Source organism: Heloderma suspectum, chromosome 8 (genome assembly GCF_057233095.1).
Source record: "Heloderma suspectum isolate Gila_16-S chromosome 8, 16-S_ref, whole genome shotgun sequence".
Classification (NCBI taxonomy): Eukaryota; Metazoa; Chordata; class Lepidosauria; order Squamata; family Helodermatidae; genus Heloderma; species Heloderma suspectum.
The window spans coordinates 901,409-920,002 of NC_139465.1; the positions used below are offsets into that span (position 1 = coordinate 901,409).

An 18,594-nucleotide genomic window follows, 5' to 3' on the forward strand; every position below is an offset into this window, starting at 1 on the left:
GACAGACAGGAAGGAATAAACAAATGCCCCACTTGATACTGTCAGCAGGTCAAGCACTTTCTCTGCCTCTACAGTAGTTATGAAAATAATTCAAGAGAAAGGTTTTTTTAAGGGCCCAGTGGAAAAGACAAAGAATAATATTATCTAACCTCTGAACTGCACATTATTATAGCAAGGCATGGTCTTTTCCCAGATATCCAGGAAGGTAGCCATCCCCGCGAACAGACTCAGTACGAGGGATCCATAATTGTTTTCATACACTTTAATTAGAAAAACTCAGATGGCTAGGAATAATAATGGAAAGAGGGGCTTTTGCACTTGAAAGGTTGAAGTCAATCAAGTGTGAATGACGGCAAAACCAAAAAGAGAGAGAGAGAGAGAGACACCAATTCATCAGGCGTCTGTTGTCTTGCCGCGTCTTTAATCATAATTCCTGATTGGGATTCAAGAAGGCAGTAAGCAGTGATTCTTTGTCTGCCTTCACCTTCCGTCAATTAACTCTCCCTGAAATATAATCATCAACCTCACGTGCTTCCCTGCATCTCAATCCGCTGCTGCTGCCAGCCAGCCAGCCCCCCAGTCCTTCCTTCCTTCCGCATGCTTAACTCATCCCCTTTCTCCACTGGCATCTACACGCGCGCGCACGCGAGGTGGATACAGGCAGGAGGCAGAATGGGGCAGGGCCACCGCAGGACCCAGAGAGACCCAGCTGGAAGGCCGCTCCAGAGCAACCACCAGGCGCCCTTTCCGCTCCCTCAAGGGCACATTCCAGGAGGGGAGGCCTGCGGACAAGCCCAGGCTCCCTTTGCCCCTCCCTGGCATGAAGGGGTTCGCACCTGGAGGGAGTGGGGTTCAGGGAAGGCAGTCCGAATTGCTGCATGCAGCACTGCCATCCCTGCCTGGGCCCCACCCCCTGGACGGTGCAGGTTACGTCCCGGGGCCACTCCTGAGTGCTGGGCAGGCTTCGGACTTGTGGGACCAGCACTGCTGGCTTTGAGAGCCCCCGTTCCACCAGCTGGAGCCTGGTGCAAAAGACAGGCACACGGAACAAAAGAATTCTGAGCCCAGGAACTGGTTTGGAGGATTGCAGCTCTGTGATTCTGTTAGAGCTGAATGGAGCTCACAGCCCTTCCACACCAGCCCCACGCTGGATGCCACCCCCCCTTTCTCACTTCAGCAGTATAATTCAGGGCAGGTGGGAGTCATTCTGTTGCCGCTGTTGTTGCACAACTGGGAATCAGAAATCCTGGCCAGTCTCCTGCAAACTGCCCAGGAGATCCACCACCCTTGCTCCGAGCAAGTGCCCGTCCTGGAGCCACCAGTGGACCAAGAAGGGCCCCCGCCCTGGCCCGGCCCTCACAGGCTCCCCCCATCCCACCCTTTGCCTCCTTCTTGTGCCAGACCCCTTTGTGGTCCCAGGCAGCACTTTGCCAGCCCTTCCCTGCCTCCCTCCCCTCCCCTCCCCTCCCCTCCCCTCCGCAGAAACCTAATTGGTCCAAAATGAAATCTCCAGCAAGAGTCTGAGGAGACACATTAACATCTCCTCTGTCCTGCAGCAGGAGGAGGGGGACGAGGTTCCAGAGCCAGACAAAGGAGGCAATTTCCATGACAAAGCAGGAGAGGGAGAGCGGGCAGGAGTGTGTGTGCTGGAGAGAAAAGCTTCATTAGGCTCAGAGAGGCAAAGCGCGGCACTGTACCAAGGTCACTTCTAATTTAGACCATCTAATTGGCAAACATGGCTCCAAATGGCTATCATCTCACAGGGCTCAAAATTAATGAAGGCCGATTATTTTCATTACCTTCATCCGAGATGGGGAATGAAACGGGGAGGGGGGTGAGGCGAGGGAGGAAAAAGAGAAAGGCTGAACGACAGTGGGAGGGAGGGTGGGGCAATGGGGGGAGGAGGAGAGGCAAGTGGGGTGGGAGGCAGCACCTTGCCTGCAGCCAGCAACCAGGGAGCCAGAGAGAACGGAGGGGGGAGGGGGAGGGCAAGAGTGCCGCCCCACCGGGGCTGCTCCACGGTCCTCGGGCCAAGGCAAGACAGTCCTGCCGGGAGTGAAGTGGCCAGTGGGGCTCAGCCAGCGCGGGACTCCTGCCCCAGGCAGAGCTGCAGCAGGCCGAGCCTTTGGTCTCACGGCCCCGTCCCCCTGCGTCCTGGGAGAGCAGCAGACGCCCAGCCACAGCAAGGCCTCACAACAGCGCTCCGCTCGCAAACGGAGCGGGTCCGCCACCTAGCTGGCGGAGCAACACCCCAGGACCCTGGCTGTTCTCAGCAGGCCTCATGGGAAATGGGCTCCTTGGGCAACTGTCGATCAGGAAAGGGAAGGAGGGGGCCGTGGACGGCACAGGGATGAGACGCACAGTACAAGCAAGCGCCTGTTGTTATAGCAACAGCCTCATCCAACAGAGCAGGCTCCTGAAAGGCCTACGATGAACAGAAGCCTCCTCCTCTTCCTCCCCCGCCCCACCCTGTCCCAGTGCAAAGAGGCAGCCTCAGAGAGGCCCTGGCTGCAGGGAGGCAGCCCAAGGGCTCCGCAGGGAGCCCTGCCCTCCCGCCCACTGGCCTCTGCCTCCCTCTCGCCAGCATCTCAGGGCAGGCTGATTTAAGGAGAGCCAGAGCAGACAAGTTCTCCGTGAAGCAGCTGGCCTGAAGATCAGAAGACGCTTTCTAGCAACCAAGAGAGAGATGTTTTGGAACAGCCCTGGAAGCAAGCACAGAAGGGGGGCGGGGGCAGGAGCGGGCACCGTGTGGCAGAGCGAGGTGAGGGGGTAGGAGAGTGCAGGTGACTGAGGACGGCAGAGCTGGGGAGCGGGGGGGCAGCAGGGATATAATGTGTGGGGCAGAGCCACGGAAGGCCTGTGCTGGACATGGAGCTGCTGGCAGCACGCGAGAAGGGGCGACCCATGGCCTGAACAGCCAGAGAGGTGAAGGGGTTTTGCAGCAGAAGTTTGGACAGAGACAAAAGGATGGAGAGGAGGCAAAGGAAGGCCCCAGGAAACATGCAAAGGGTCAAGGTAAGAGATGCTCCAAGTAGGAACCAGTAAAAGGGGCCTGACAAGAAGGGGCAAAATTGTGAAAGGGAGAAACTGTTTGATTTGGCAACAGACTGACTATGGGGATGTTCCTTTGCAGGATGTTTAGAAAAAAGGAGAGAAAGCATCTCTTCAGACAACACACGTTTAGCTTGTGGGATCCCCTGCCCTGAAACCAGCTCACTTGTCTACGCCAGCCTCTCTTTCTCAGATCCAGCTCCTCATGTCACAGGCAGCTCTGGCCATGTGTCCCTCCCTCTCCCTCCTGCTGGAGGTATACTGCAAAAAAGGGAGGCCGGCCCACCCGTTCTCACTTTCCTGCCACTGGCACTGCTCCAGACAACCTCCCAGGCAATTTAGCAGCTAGAGACTACTGCTTGCCTACAGGCAGGGCCACGTGCTGAACGTGGACTATTCGTGGAGGAGAAGAGGAGTTTTTGCAAGTGGAGAGGGAAGCCTCCTCCTCCGGGGACTCACTGTCAAGATGAGCTTCTCAACGCAGTCAGGGGACACGCTGTGCAGATGGGTGAGGTGCAGCTGCAGGTGGATCTTGTTGCTGAGCATGTCCTGGCAGAGGGGGCACCGGAGCATGGGCTGGACTGAATGCTGAGTCATGGCGTGGACCCTCAGCCGGTTCACATCTGTGTTACTGTACTTACAGTACGGGCACTGGTACATCTGGAGGGCAAGGAGAAACCACAGGCGTTGGTGCCATCGAGGCCTTGATACAGAACAGGCGCCTTCCTCCAGCCCCTCACCACACCTAGCCAGCTTCTCTAGGAACATGCTATCCTTTTCACAGTTAGATGTACTTAATACTATTTTACAGTGAGCTGCCTCAAAGGCCCAAGTAGACTGAAAAGCAGATTAGACATTTTTAAGTGTATGAAGCGAATGAGCCATGGCTTCTCACGAGCAAGGGCTGGCCACTCCAGGGTCTCACCTGCTCCAGCTTAGTCTCATCTGATGTTTTTGGCCATTTGGTGTCAGGCGACTCTGAGCTTCTTGGAAATGAAATACGTTTGGAGGATGCTGGGGACTCCAAAAGCTCCTTCTCAGCCTGGGTAGCTTGTGCTGCAAAAAAGGGGAAAGACACAACTAGGTGAACATGTGACACATCAGCTCTGGAAGGGCTTGCGTGGAAGACAGACATATATAGATCCCCCAGAGAGGATGGAATCTCTGGTTCTGGGCTGCCCCTCAGGACACCGCCATCGCTCCTCCCAAACACTTGTGGAACCCTCACTCTGAACTAGCTTTCTTTGCCCTCTGTGATGTCATCACATAGCTATATCTGTTTGGTTGCATGACATCACTGTTACTAAGATCAGTGGGCAATTTGAGAGGGGAAAATGATGCTGCAGCTGCAGCCAATAGGGGCTGTAAAGAGGTTCCCAATGGAGCCACTGCCTGAATACCAGATAAGGAGGATGGTTGCTGGTTGGTGCCTTCTCTCTGCACTGCCCCCACCCCCCGATACACAAAGGGTAGTGCTTTGTTTAGGGAAAGAAAAATGTTGCAAAATGCACCATCACCACCACCCCAATTTGGCTCAGTTCTATGAGCCACTTCCTTTGCGTGCAACGATGTACCCAGCCTTCAGCCAACGAGAGTGTATTTCATTTGGTGGTGAACTTGGATGAGTGAGACATTTTAAACCTCTGCTCTTACAGCCTCAATCCCTCCCCAGGTATGTTCCAGGAGAACACCAACATCCATGGCATTATGCTTATGAAATAATTCCAGTGAAGGAACACGGGCAGAAAACACGTCAAAACTGGAACATAACAGAGATTTCCCATTCAGTCTAAGTTAAGAACATGGCAGGCCCCCTAAGTGGTGGGGGTGGGGGTGTCAGGGCCTCTCAAGCCACCTGCTCTCCCCCCACTGCAAGACAGCCACTGACCCAGCTCACATTGCATCATATACCCCACTGCGATTTAGAGGTGGGGACACCGCTTATCGTAAGTTGCCAGAACAGTCACCAGAAACACGGGGAAGGCAAAACGAACGGCAGAGAATGTTCCAGGAAGCTGATGTTCTTCCCAGAATGCCTACCTTGTGACCTCTGAACTCTGTACCCAGGAGCACATAAATTTGCAGTGCATCTATTATTTAAAAACTACAAGGACAAGCATATTATGCACAGCCCCCCTGAACGCACACCGTCAGAACAGTACTTTAATCTGTCTCGAATCGACTTCAAACCCATTTCACCCTTAATGGGAGTTATTCATTTTCACTTGAAAGGTAATATATGACAGCTGGATATTTAACATGATGGATTGGCTGCCGATTAACTAGGCGGTTTAACGCTCGCAGCTTGTTCTCGCCCATCTCCCCCCTCCACTCACCCCCCTGGAAGATGCAAGGAGGCTTTTGTTGAGAGGGGGGAGTGTTCAAAAATCACAAACAAGGGCCCTGCACAAGGTGAAAGAGAAGGAAGATTGACAAGGCCTGAGAGCAAGTCTCCCAGAGGGATCCCGCAGATCCCTTCCTCTGGGACCGGATGCCCACCCAGAGAAAGGGGACTGGTACTCTTGCACAATTCTGTTGACATTTTATCCCTTCCCCCCAAATAGGCTCACTTAACGTTTCTCAAAGGCAGCCACAGAGGCAGGGAGGGGGGAAGGAGCATAAACAGTGAGAGAATGTGTGTTCCGTTCAGTTGCATGCACTTAAGCTTAGTGACAGTGGGGTCAGGAGACAAAGGGCTTTTGCCAAAGCCTTCCTGGAAAAGGTGAGTTTTGAGGAGGCATCTGAAGGATGTGAGAAGCAGCAGTCCTGGAAGGCAGTTCCAGGCATAAGGGGCAGCAAGGGAGAAGGATTGGGGCCGTTTGTAGAAGGAGACCGTCAGCCAGTGATGGGCAAGGGAGATGCAGGAGTGGAGGTCACAGACAGGGATACACCAGGATCAGATAGTGGAGATGTAAGCACGACGATGGGTTTGTGCTGGACCTGAGGCAAAGAGGGGTGAGCCTGGGGGTTTGAGGAGGGGAGTCATGTAGTCTGACCAATGATGAGAGAGGTGACCCATTCTGGCATCCATCTGGAGTTCTGGAGAGAGGGGAGGGGGCTGAGACAACACAAGGCCCAAGAGGAGAAAGTTGCAGTAAACAAGATCGCCAGTTTTTGCCAAGGGGGCAGAGAGGAATGGGAGGGGTTTTTTGCAATGTTGTCAAGGGAGAAGCAACAGGACCTGGCAACAGGCTGATGGAGGGGAACAAAGAGGAGCCAAAGGGTGGAGTCAAACGGTCGTCAGTGGATGTGTAGAACATATGAGAAGAGGACTTGGGGGAAAAGAGAAGTTTAGGTTTACATATTGAGTATGAGCCAGCAGTGAAGCATCCAAGCAGAAATACCAGGCATGCAACTGAGACGGAGGGATGTGGGTAGAGAGAAAGAGCTGGCTGTTGTCAGAATGCAGGTGGTACTGGAAGCAATGGGATTTTATGATGCCGAGTGAGAATCACAGAGGGCCAAAGACAGGCCCCTGCCCCCCCCCCCCCGAGAGGGAAAGCAAAAGAACAACTTCCCCTATGGGACATGGAAATAATTGTATGAGTGATGAGACAGGTAGAAAGAGAACCAGCTGAAGAGAGAATCTGGAAATCAAGGGCACAAGCAGAGACGGTGATCAAGGGGAGCCAAAGTGAGAGGGTGGTTAAGGAGGAGGAGGAAAGAGGGCCTTTTGCAGCAAGGAGGCCATTGGTGATTCGGGTGGGGGCAGTTTCAGTGCAGGTCCGTGGGTGAGGCCAGATGGTCAGAGTCAAGAGGGAGGAGTTTGGGGAGAGGAAGTCAAGACACCAGAAGCAAGCGGCAGCTCCAGGCGTTTAGAGTCAAAAGGGCAGAAGGGGAATTGGGACAGTAGCTGGAGGGGCAGAACAGAGAGGTTTTTGGAAACAGGGGAAACCATGGCATGTTTGAATGCACCAGGACACAGTCAGAGGAGAAGGAAAGGCTGATTCTGTGGTGGAGAGCAGGGAGACAGCCACCCAGAATTAGGAAGGGGGAGGCACCATGGAGATATCCGACACGGCAACAGAGCAGTCAGTTCAGCAATCAAAGCAGTGCGATGGGGTGCAGCAAGAGAAAAGCGTAGGCAGAGGTGTCAGAGAAGGGAGGGAGGGAGGCAACCATCACCGGAAGAGGAGACCAAGCCTTGAGTGGAGAGGGAGGAGGGAGGGAAGGACATGGCGGATCCTGCCTTAGTAGAGTCTCTAAAGGTCTAAGGAGTAAGAAGTGACAGAAGTCGGGACTACAATTCAGAGGAAGCCCTGCAAAAATGGGCTGCAAAGCATGGGAATCAGTGCAGTCTTGGGAGAGCTGAGGTGATGCCAACAGAGGACCTCCAAGAACTGCATCAGTTCAGTTCAGTCCAAGCCCATCTCACTGGATCCGTGGTGCAGTGTTCTAAACTCCTCCACCACAGTTACACCTGACTTCACTTGAGCGGTAGCCACTTATTTTGGTTCCACTATGATTTTAAGCCACAAATAGCCTCAATTTGTGCATAAATCTAAGAGCCACCAGCAATAATGTGAGGAAGTCAGAGAAAGACAGGCAACAGCCCAAAACTGGCCACAGGTTCTCTTCACATCAGGATGGTCTCCTCATCTGGCTTCTACCCTCAGGAAGTTGGGAGGGCAGCACAACAGTCTGCCAGCTTCTAGAAGAAAATGGGGGAGCAGCTAAGAACACACCATGCCACCTAGAGATGGCCTTCTGTACAACTGCCCACTTGGGAATGAAAGCAACCCAGAAAAGAGGAGCGCAGCACACCAGAGACCCACCACAGGCTCAGATGGGCAAGCTGACAACGTCTCAGCGATGGCACGAAGCGGAGCGGGTGCCTCTGTGGGGCCCAGGAATGGTCTGCCATCATGCACTACTGATGGCCCTGGTGGCGGACCAAGATTTAAAGCCATACTATGGACATTCAAACTTATCTCCTTTAGTCATCAGTTTCATTTGGATACCTCTTCAGATATATGGCTAATATCAATGCAAATATTTAAGAATTTATGCATATTTATTTCAAGTATGAGAACTGACTTTCAGCTAATATTATTGTGAACAGATGCAGTCTTTCATTATTCCTTTTTCTGTTATATCCTGCACAATGTTTTTGAAAGCCTCGCAAAAGAAAAAGCCGTGCTAGGAAAAAGGGAGGGCGAGCAACACAGAGCTGAGCAAGCAGAGCTGCAGCCACTCTGCTGCACTGCCATCGCACTCCAGCCAGGCGTCCCTGAAGGACAACTTCGGACAGCATGCATTTATAGGAGCACCGGAAGTGCGGGCTTGCTGTTCTGTGGGATGTCACCGTGGAACTACCTCGCGTTCTTTCCTCGTGCTTTGTAGGCTAGGTGTGGCTGCAAGCAGACACTGGGTCAAAGGCAACAGCTCTTACTCCCTGCTACTTGGAGCTCCAGCCCTGAAACCGCCATGGTCCAATTGACCTGGGTGGGCCCTTGGAAGCGAGGACTTCTCAGAGGCTCCTTTGGTGTCCAAATTGACCTAGTGTTGATGCCTTTGGAAAGTGGAAGATCTTCTCATGAGTATCTCTCAGGGAAAGCCGCCAAGGAGGAGCTGTTAGAGCAGGGCAAATAACCGGATGAGTATTCAATGGCAATAGGAAGCCTTTGGCGGAGGACACATCCCATGCCAGGCATCAGGAGAAGTAAAGGCTGCCCTGCCTGCTCTGCACCCATAAAAGAAGCATGTGCCACCAGCATGTGAACAGAAGGTACAGGGGAGAGGAGAGGAGAGGAGAGGAGAGGAGAGGAGAGGAGAGCAGGGCAGAGGGAAGACATTGTGGGTCCCACCACAGATGGCATTCCAGGGCCTTCTCCAGACAAAGGTGAACCCCACTATCTTTCTGCCAGCTGAGTTTCTCCAGCAGCTCCTCCGAAGGACCAGGAGCTGCCACCCGAGCCGCAACCATGTTCTTTCATCTACAGACGTCAAATCAGCATCTGGGGGGACCACAGCGCAACCAGTTCGGTCAAGAAGGAGGGGCACACAGGCTTCCCTCACACAGAAGGAGATGCTGACAAAGACAATGAAATGACCCTAAACATTTAAAAATGGACAGTTTGGTGCCTCGTGTGATTTGCCCAAATGTGACAGGAATGCGGAACCTCTTCCTCAAAAAAGGGACCACCGCCACAGACAGTTTTCTGCCCCAAGTGTTTCCCGCTGCCTCAGGTTTTCAGCCTTGGAAGGCGCGTCTCCCTCTACAACCCGAGTGCTGGGAAAAGAGGCACAGAGGTGAAGCTCACACAGTCCAGAGCTGGGGGGGGGGGGAGTGCTGACTCCACCTGACCCGAGACAGCTCCTCCCACCCTCCCCAGCCATCATTTTCTCTGAGCTAAAGCACCACTGACAGCCCCTTCATCTGGACTTCCATCTACTAACCCAGCAGCATAATGGAGGAGCCAATTAAATGATTATTAATTCATGTTTCTTTCCGTAAGCCAGGGGTCTCAGCTCTGGGCATTCCGAAAACCCGCTTGCCACCTGCCCCAGAAATTTACAGCAGGACTTGCTGGCGTTTGCTCTGTCCATTGATCACATCAGCTCAGCAGCTCCAAGGGGAAGGACAGCCGTCCAATGAGGCAGCTCCTTCCGCTCCACCCAGTGGGTTGTCAGAGGCTCTGGGGGTGAGGGAGAGCTGCTGGACGATGCCCTTCTGGATGAAACTGGGCCATGGAAGAGGGCAGGCCCTTTGGGGTGAAAATGGGCCACTCTGCCTCCTCAGTGGAGGCCTTGTGTGGGGCGTGAAGCAGGAACGAGCCTCAGAGCAGCTGCTGCCATTGGGAACACAGGGACACGGAAGCAACCTTATACCAACCCTTGGTCCATCTAGCCCAGCATTATCGACACTGATTGGCAGCCACGGCTCTCCCTCCCTCCAGGGCTCTGGGCTGGAGTTTCTTCCTGCCCTGGCTGGAGATGCTGTCAGGGATCGAACCTGGGACCTTCTATGTGCAAAGCAGGGGCTCTGCCACAGAGCTCTGCCACGGAGCTTCGGCCTCTCCATTTTGTGGGCTGTTCTCATGTCAGCAGACCTTTGGGATAATTTGCATAGCAGCCTTGAGGCCATGTCGCACCACATAAATATGATCAATGTATCTGCAAGTTGATGTCAAGAGCAGCCAATGGACCCAGGAGGGCAAGAGGCCAAACCAAGCTGCCCAAAGAGGGTGGAGCGGGGGACTCAGTCCAAACAACACACCCAGTGGCCTGAAAACGGATTCAGGAGGAAGATTTATCTGTGCATACATACATCTGTGCATACAAGCATACATTGTGCTCAGACCTGTTTTGTAAAGAGATGTGGATGAGGAGGGATTCCAGGTGAAAAGCTGAAATCCAAGAGTTGCCTGGCCCATGCAGCACAAAAGAAGGGTCAGCAATACACTGCGGAGGCAGATTCGTTAAAAACCATAAATAGATTTTTTTAAAAAATAGCAACACTTGTCCTGCCTCTGCACTTTATTGCTGAACACAGAATAGAATCATAGAATAGTAGGGTTGGAAGGGGCCTACAAGGCCATCAAGTCCAACCCCCTGCTCAATGCAGGAATCCCAAGTCAGAGCATCCCTGACAGATGGCTGTCCAGCCTTGTCTTGAATGCCTCCAGTGTGGAGAGCCCACCACCTCCCGAGGGAATTGGTTCCATTGTCGTATTGCTCTAACAGTCAGGATGTTTTTCCCGATGTTCAGCCGGAATCTGGCTTCCTGTCACTTGAGCCCATTACTCCATGTCCTGCACTGTGGGATGATCGAGAAGAGATCCTGGCCTTCTTCTCTGTGACAACCTTTCAAGTACTTGAAGAGCACTATCCTATCTCTGCTCAGTCTTCTCTTCTCAAGGCTAAACATGCCCAGTTCTTTCCGTCTCTCTTCATTGGGCTTTGTTTCCAGTCCCCTGATCACCTTTGTTGCCCTCCTCTGAACCCTCTCCAGTTTGTCTGCATCCTTCTTAAAATGTGGTGCCCAGAACGGGACACAGTACTCCAGATGAGGCCTCACCAGTGCTGAGTAGAGGGGAACTGGTACTTCCTGGGATTTGCAAGCTATGCTTCTATTAATGCAGCCCAAAAGAGCATTGGCCTTTTTTGTAGCCATATCACATTGTTGGCTCATATTCAGCTTGTGATTGACAACACTTCCAAGATCCTTCTCGCTTGTCATGTGGTTGAGCAATGTATCCCCCATCTTGTAACTGTGCATTTGGTTTCTTTTTCCTAGGTGCAGAACTGGGCATTTATCCCCATTCAATGTCATTCTGTTGTTTTCTGCCCAGCGCTCCAGTCTATCCAGATCACTTTGAATTTTGTTTCTGTCTTCCAAAGTATTAGCTATCCCACCCAATTTTGTGTCATCTGCAAATTGGGTCAGCATTCCCTGCACCTCCTCCTCCAAGTCATTACTAAAAATGTTGAAGAGCACTGGGCCCAGGACTGAGCCCTGCGGTACCCCACTCGTTACCTCTCCCCAGCTTGAGAAGGTCCCATTGATAAGCACTCCTTGAGTCCGATTCTGTAGCCAACCGTAGATCCACCAGATCGTTGTTTCATCTAGCCCACTTTGAGCTAGTTTGCTCATCAGGATATCATGGGGCACTTTGTCGAAAGCTTTGCTGAAGTCGAGGTATATGATGTCTACTTTTGTCAAGGTGCAAGAGCTCATATGGAAGCATCTCACTGGAAAGGGACATCCGGTGGAGATGAGCCAGGTCCATGCTGGGTCCAGCCCATCTTCACCCATTACCTGGGCAAGTGTTGGCAGTTTACCAAGGATGCAAAATATGCAAATGAAATTTCAAATAATGGGCTGAATGTTAAGATTGATCTTGGTAAGCTGAGGAAATGGGCTAACACGTCAATCCAGCTAAGGGTCACACTGGAAAGGGCTCACCCAAAGCCTGGCAAGGGAGTGATCCACAACTAGCCCACCGGTGGGTATTCTGAAAGGAGAACCGTTAAAGAATCAGAAGGAAGGAATTAGCCAGAGGAGAGAACTTTACATTGACCTGAATTAAAGGGGGGAGATCCTGCTCCCATTTTTCAAACATCTGTTCAGATGCCAGAAAGGGAGGCAGGTGCTGGACATGCCTCTGTAAAGGAACACTAAAGAGAGTGTGTGTGTGTGCGTGCGCGCACGCGCATGCGCAGCTTGTGCCTGTCACAGAGGATGAAGAAGCAGGAGGAGGTGACAGACAACCCACAAATGTGGGTTTCAACACACAGACCCCCTCTCCAAACCCATGTTTCTGTGTCCCTGTTCCTCACCACTGAGAAGGGACGAGCAGAATGCTGGAGAGTGGCCCAGACACCTCAACCGCTCGCTACAGGTCTCTCTTGCCCCACTGTGGCAGTAGAGGCTTAACAGAACTTCGCTTCTAGGAGGGTACTGATACTTCTAGCAGTATCAGAGCCCCGTCAAGATGGGCCTGACCTGTTTTGGGACGTCTGGGTTTGTACCCCCTGCTTCTGTCCTTAGAAAGGCAGTGGACCTGTAGGAAATATTCATAAATGGCAAGAACTATGCCAAAGTCATTTATGCTAGACATGCCCAACCCAACTGCAATCATGCCTGCCAGCTCTGCACTCCATAAATACACTTTCCTGCTAAAATTCCCCAGCCCCTGGCAGCCCATTAAGATCTCCCTTAACAGCACTCTGCCATGGGTTTGAATTGGGGATGCTCTCCTGCACTGATGGCTGCATTAGGTGAGCCCTGCCAATGGTTAAACATGGGGAGCATTTAAAAAGCACTCTGAGCTGGTCCACTACAACTACTGTTTCATCCTGGGCCCAGTGCTCTTCAACATTTTTATTAATGACTTGGAGGAGGAGGTGCAGGGAATGCTGATCAAATCTGCAGATGACACAAAATTGGGCAGGATAGCTAATACTTGGGAAGACAGAAACTAAATTCAAAGCAATCTTGATAGACTGGAGCGCTGGGCAGAAAACAACAGAATGACATTGAATAGGGATAAATGCCAAGTTCTGCACCTAGAAAATAGAAACCAAATGCAGTTACAAGATGGGGGATACGTGGCTCAACAACACTACAAGCGAGAAGGATCTTGGGATTGTTGTCAATCACAAGCTGAATATGAGCCAACAATGTGATGTGACTGCAAAAACCGCAAATGCCATTTGGGGCTGCATTAATAGAAACATAGCTTCCAAATCACGGGAAGTACCAGTTCCCCTCTACTCAGCTCTGGTGAGGCCTCATCTGGAGTACTGTGTCCAGTTCTGGGCACCACACTTTAAGAAGGATGCAGACAAACTGGAGAGGGTTCAGGGGAGGGCAACAAAGATGATCAGGGGACTGGAAACAAAGCCCTATGAAGAGAGACAGAAAGAACTGGGCATGTGTAGCCTTGAGAAGAGAAGACTGAAGGGAGATAGGATAGCGCTCTTCAAGTACTTGAAAGGTTGTCACAGAGAGGAAGGCCAGGATCTCTTCTCGATCATCCCACAGTGCTGGACACGGAATAATGGGCTCAAGTGACACGAAGCCAGATTCCAGCTGAACATCAGGAAAAACATCCTGACTGTTAGAGCAATACGACAATGGAACCAATGACCTAGGGAGGTGGTGGGCTCTCCCACACTGGAGGCCTTCAGGACGAGGCTGGACAGCCACTTGTCAGGGATGCTTTGACTTGGATTCCTGCATTGAGCAGGGGGCTGGACTCGATGGTCTTATAGGCCCCTTCCAACCCTACAATTCTATGATTCTGTGATTCGTTTTCCCGCCCTGTTGTGAAGGGTCAGGGTAAGTTTCAGTGCTGGTAAACACATGAAATGCTTCTGCACTATGCTGGTTTTTAAGAGTTTATACACCAAAGTCATATGCAATTCACAACCATTTTAACTTCATCAAAAAAGAAGTATTCCTCTTCCATAGGAAAAAGAGTTTTGGCAAAATGTTCTGGGACTCATTTTTCTAGTGGAGGAAGCAGCATTTCAAGGAGAATCAACAGGGTCACACTCCCCCTGTCTTTCTCCCAACATAGGTCACATCATACAGGGCGACCAAGGCTGTTTCTGTGCCAAAACCTGGCTTCAACCCTGCTTGAAATGGATCCAGATAATCAGTCTCATCCAAGAGTGCTTGGAGCTGGCTGGCAACCACTCGCTCAAGGACCTTGCCCAGGAATGGAACACTTAGAATAGTAGAATAGTATAGAATAGTATAGTAGGGTTGGAAGGGGCCTACAAGGCCATCGAGTCCAACCCCCTGCTCAATGCAGGAATCCAAGTCAGAGCATCCCTGACAAATGGCTGTCCAGCCTCGTCTTAAAGGCCTCCAGTGTGGGAGAGCCCACCACCTCCCCAGGTAATTGGTTCCATTGCCGTATTGCTCTGACACTCAGGAAGTTTTTCCTGATGTTCAGCCGGAATCTGGCTTCCTGTAACTTGAGCCCATTATTCCGTGTCCTGCACTCTGGGATGATCAAGAAGAGATCCTGGCCTTCTTCTCTGTGACAACCTTTCAAGTACTTGAAGAGTGCTATCATATCTCCCCTCAGTCTTCTCTTCTCAAGGCTAAACATGCCCAGTTCTTTCAGTCTCTCTTCATAGGGCTTTGTTTCCAGTCCCCTGATCATCTTTGTTGCCCTCCTTTGAACCCTCTCCAGCTTGTCTGCATCCTTCTTAAAGTGTGGTGCCCAGAACTGGACACAGTACTCCAGATGAGGCCTAACCAGTGCTGAGTAGAGGGGAACTAGTACTTCCCGGGATTTGGAAGCGATGCTTCTATGAATGCAGCCCAAAATAGCATTTGCCTTTTTTGCAGCCACATCACATTGTTGGCTCATATTCAGCTTGTGATCGACGACAATTCCAAGATCCTTCTCGCTCGTAGTGTGGTTGAGCCACGTATCCCCCATCTTGTAACTGTGCATTTGGTTTCTTTTTCCTAGGTGCAGAACTTGGCATTTGTCCCTATTAAATGCCATTCTGTTGTTTTCTGCCCAGCGCTCCAGTCTATCCAGATCACTTTGAATTTTGTTTCTGTCTTCCAAAGTATTAGCTATCCCTCCCAATTTTGTGTCATCTGCAAATTTGATCAGCATTCCCTGCACCTCCTCCTCCAAGTCATTAATAAAAATGTTGAAGAGCACTGGGCCCAGGACTGAGCCCTGCGGTACCCCGCTCGTTACCTCTCCCCAGCTTGAGAAGGTCCCATTGATAAGCACTCTTTGAGTCCGATTCTGTAGCCAACTGTGGATCCACATGATCCACTTACAACCGGCCTATAATTATTAAGGTTTTCTGGGTCTAGGAAGGATGCCTTTGTATAACAGTTGCTGGAGAACATGAACAGGTGGGTACTATTGCACTCATGCCCTGCTTGGGGGCTTTCCAGAGGCATCTTGGGGGCCACTAAGAAACTAGGCTAGCCCATCAGACCATTGTTGTTGTTGTTGTTGTTCAGTCGTTCAGTCGTGTCCGACTCTTCGTGACCCCATGGACCATAGCACGCCAGGCCTTCCTGTCCTGCGCTCTCTCCCGGAGCGTGCTCAAGTTCATATTCATTGCATCCGTGATGCTATCAAGCCATCTCATCCTCTGCCGTCCCCTTCTCCTTTTGCCTTCAGTCTTTCCCAGCATCAGGGTCTTTTCCAGGGAGTTTTCTCTTCGCATTAGGTGGCCAAAATATTGGAGCTTCAGCTTCAGTATCTGTCCTTCCAATGAGCAGTCAGGGTTGATTTCCTTTAGGATGGACTGATTTGACCTCCTTGCAGTTCAGGGGACTCGTAAGAGTCTTCTCCAGCACCACAGTTCGAAAGCATCAATTCTTCGGCGCTCAGCCTTCCTTATAGTCCAGCTCTCACAGCCATACATTACTACTGGGAAAACCATAGCTTTGATTAGACGGACCTTTGTCGGCAAGGTGATGTCTCTGCTTCTTACTATGCTGTCTAGGTTGGCCATAGCTTTCCTCCCAAGGAGCAAGCGTCTTTTAATTTCATGGCTACAGTCACCGTCTGCGGTGATCTTGGAGCCCAAGAAAGTAAAATCTGTCACTGCTTCCATTTCTTCCCCTTCTATATGCCAGGAAGTGATGGGGCCAGATGCCATGATCTTAGTTTTTTTAATGTTGAGTTTCAAACCAGCTTTTGCACTCTCCTCTTTCACCCTCAACAAGAGGCTCTTTAGATCCTCTTCGCTTTCTGCCATGAGGGTGGTATCGTCTGCATATCGGAGGTTGTTGATAATTCTCCTGGCAATCTTAATTCCGACCTCTGATTCATCCAACCCGGCATTTCTCATGATGTACTCTGCATATAAGTTAAATAAGCAGGGTGACAATATGCAGCCTTGTCGTACTCCTTTCCCAATTTTGAACCAATCGGTTGTTCTATGTCTGGTTCTTACTGTTGCTTCTTGACCCTGGTACAGGTTTCTCAGGAGACACGTAAGGTGGTCTGGTACTCCCATCACTTTAAGAATTTGCCACAGTTTGTTGTGATCCACACAATCAAAGGCTTTAGCATAGTCAATGAAGCAGAAATAGACGTTTTTCTGGAATTCTCTTGCTTTCTCCATGATGCAGCGAATGTTGGCGATTTGATCTCTAGTTCCTCTGCCTCTTCGAAACCCAGCTTGTACTTCCGGTAGTTCTCGGTTCGCATACTGCTGAAGCCTAGCTTGTAGGATTTTGAGCATCACCTTGCTGGCATGTGAAATGAGCGCAATTGTGCGGTAGTTTGAACACTCTTTGGCGTTGCCCTTCTTTGGAATTGGAATGTAAACTGAACTTTTCCAGTCTTGTGGCCACTGTTGAGTGTTCCAGATTTGTTGGCATATTGAATGCAGCACTTTAACAGCATCATCTTTTAGGATTTTAAATAACTCGGCTGGAATACTGTCATCTCCGCTAGCTTTGTTGTTACTAATGCTTCCTAAGGCCCACTTGACTTCACTCTCGAGGATGTCCGGCTCAAGTTCAGTGACCGCACTATCATGGCTATCAGGGACATTCAGATCTTTCCTGTATAGTTCTTCTGTGTATTCTTTCCACCTCTTCTTAATCTCATCTGCTTCTGTTAGGTCCCTGCCTTCTTTGTCCTTGATCATGCCCGTCTTTGCACAAAACGTTCCCTTGAGATCTCCAATTTTCTTGAAGAGATCTCTAGTCTTTCCCATTCTGTTGTTTTCCTCGATTTCTTTGCATTGTTCATTTAAGAAGGCCTTCTTGTCTCTCCTTGCTATTCTCTGGAACTCTGCATTCAGTTGGGTATATCTTCCCCTTTCTCCCTTGCTTTTCGCTTCCCTTCTTTCGTGAGCTACTTGTAAAGCCTCATCAGACAGCCACTTTGCTTTCTTGCATTTCTTTTTCTTTGGGATGGATTTCGTTGCTGCCTCCTGAACAATGTTACGGACCTCCGTCCATAGTTCCTCAGGCACTCTGTCTATCAGGTCTAATCCCTGAAATCTATTCCTCACCTCCACTGTATATTCATCAGGGATATGATTTAGGTCATACCTGAACGGTTTAGTGGTTTTCCCGACGTTCTTCAATTTAAGCCGAAATTTTGCAAGCAGCAGCTCATGATCTGAGCCACAGTCAGCTCCAGGTCTTGTTTTTACTGACTGTATGGAGCTTCTCCATCTTTGGCTGCAAAGGACATAATCAATCTGATTTCGATATTGACCATCTGGTGATGTCCATGTGTAGAGTCGCCTCTTGTGCTGTTGGAAAAGAGTGTTTGCTATGATCAGCATGTTCTCTTGGCAAAACTCTATTAGCTTTTGTCCTGCTTCATTTTGTACACCAAGGCCATGCCTGCCTGTTATCCCGGTGATTTCTTGACTTCCTACTTTAGCATTCCAATCCCCTATGAGGAAGAGGACTTCTTTTTTTGGTGTTAGTTCTAGAAGGTGTTGTAGGTCTTCATAGAACCGATCAACCTCAGCTTCTTCGGCCTCAGTGGTTGGGGCATAGACTTGAATTACTATGATGTTGAATGGTTTGCCTTGGATTCATACTGAGATCATTCTATCATTTTTAAGATTGCTCTGATCCAATAGGCCTCTTCCAAAGTCCTTCTGGCCCTTGATCGGCCAAGTGGGCTGCTACAGGTATTTCCTGAGCCTCCTTTCGTGGCCCATGGGGAATACAGATCTGGGTGTGGGGTGCCTGACCCACTTTCCCACAGCAAGCGTTTTAGCTGTAGGCCTCCTCTGTTAGGCCGCAGCAGTGTCAAGGCAGGCCCTCCTTGCAGACGGGCGATTTATTAAATGGAATGAGGTGAAACAATTATCAAGGATTGGAAAAAACCTTCTTCTGTCCTTGTAGAAATTCATGGAAGAAAAAGCTATCAATGGCTACTAGTCATGATGGCTATATATTACCTCCAGGATCAGAGGCAGCATCACAAGGGCTGCACTTCACAGACTTGGCTGGATTAAAAATCTAGAATATGGAAGTCGTGGTGGCTATATGCCTTCTCCAGGACCAGAGGCAGCATGCTTCTGAATCCCCGTTACTGGGGAACACGGGCAGGAGGGTGCTACTGCACT

At 50.6% G+C, this 18,594-nt stretch overlaps 1 protein-coding gene across 1 annotated transcript in view; it reads right to left on the reverse strand.

The window, feature by feature from the left end:
- Positions 1-18,594, reverse strand: part of ZFHX3 (zinc finger homeobox 3) — a 226,003-nt gene that overhangs the window by 16,961 nt on the left and 190,448 nt on the right. Inside the window, exons 8-9 of the mRNA XM_084812478.1 lie at positions 3,977-4,107; positions 3,511-3,711 (exon numbers count right to left, since the gene is read on the reverse strand). Coding sequence (XP_084668604.1) covers positions 3,511-3,711; positions 3,977-4,107 — 332 coding nt within the window. The remainder of the gene's footprint in view (positions 1-3,510; positions 3,712-3,976; positions 4,108-18,594) is intronic.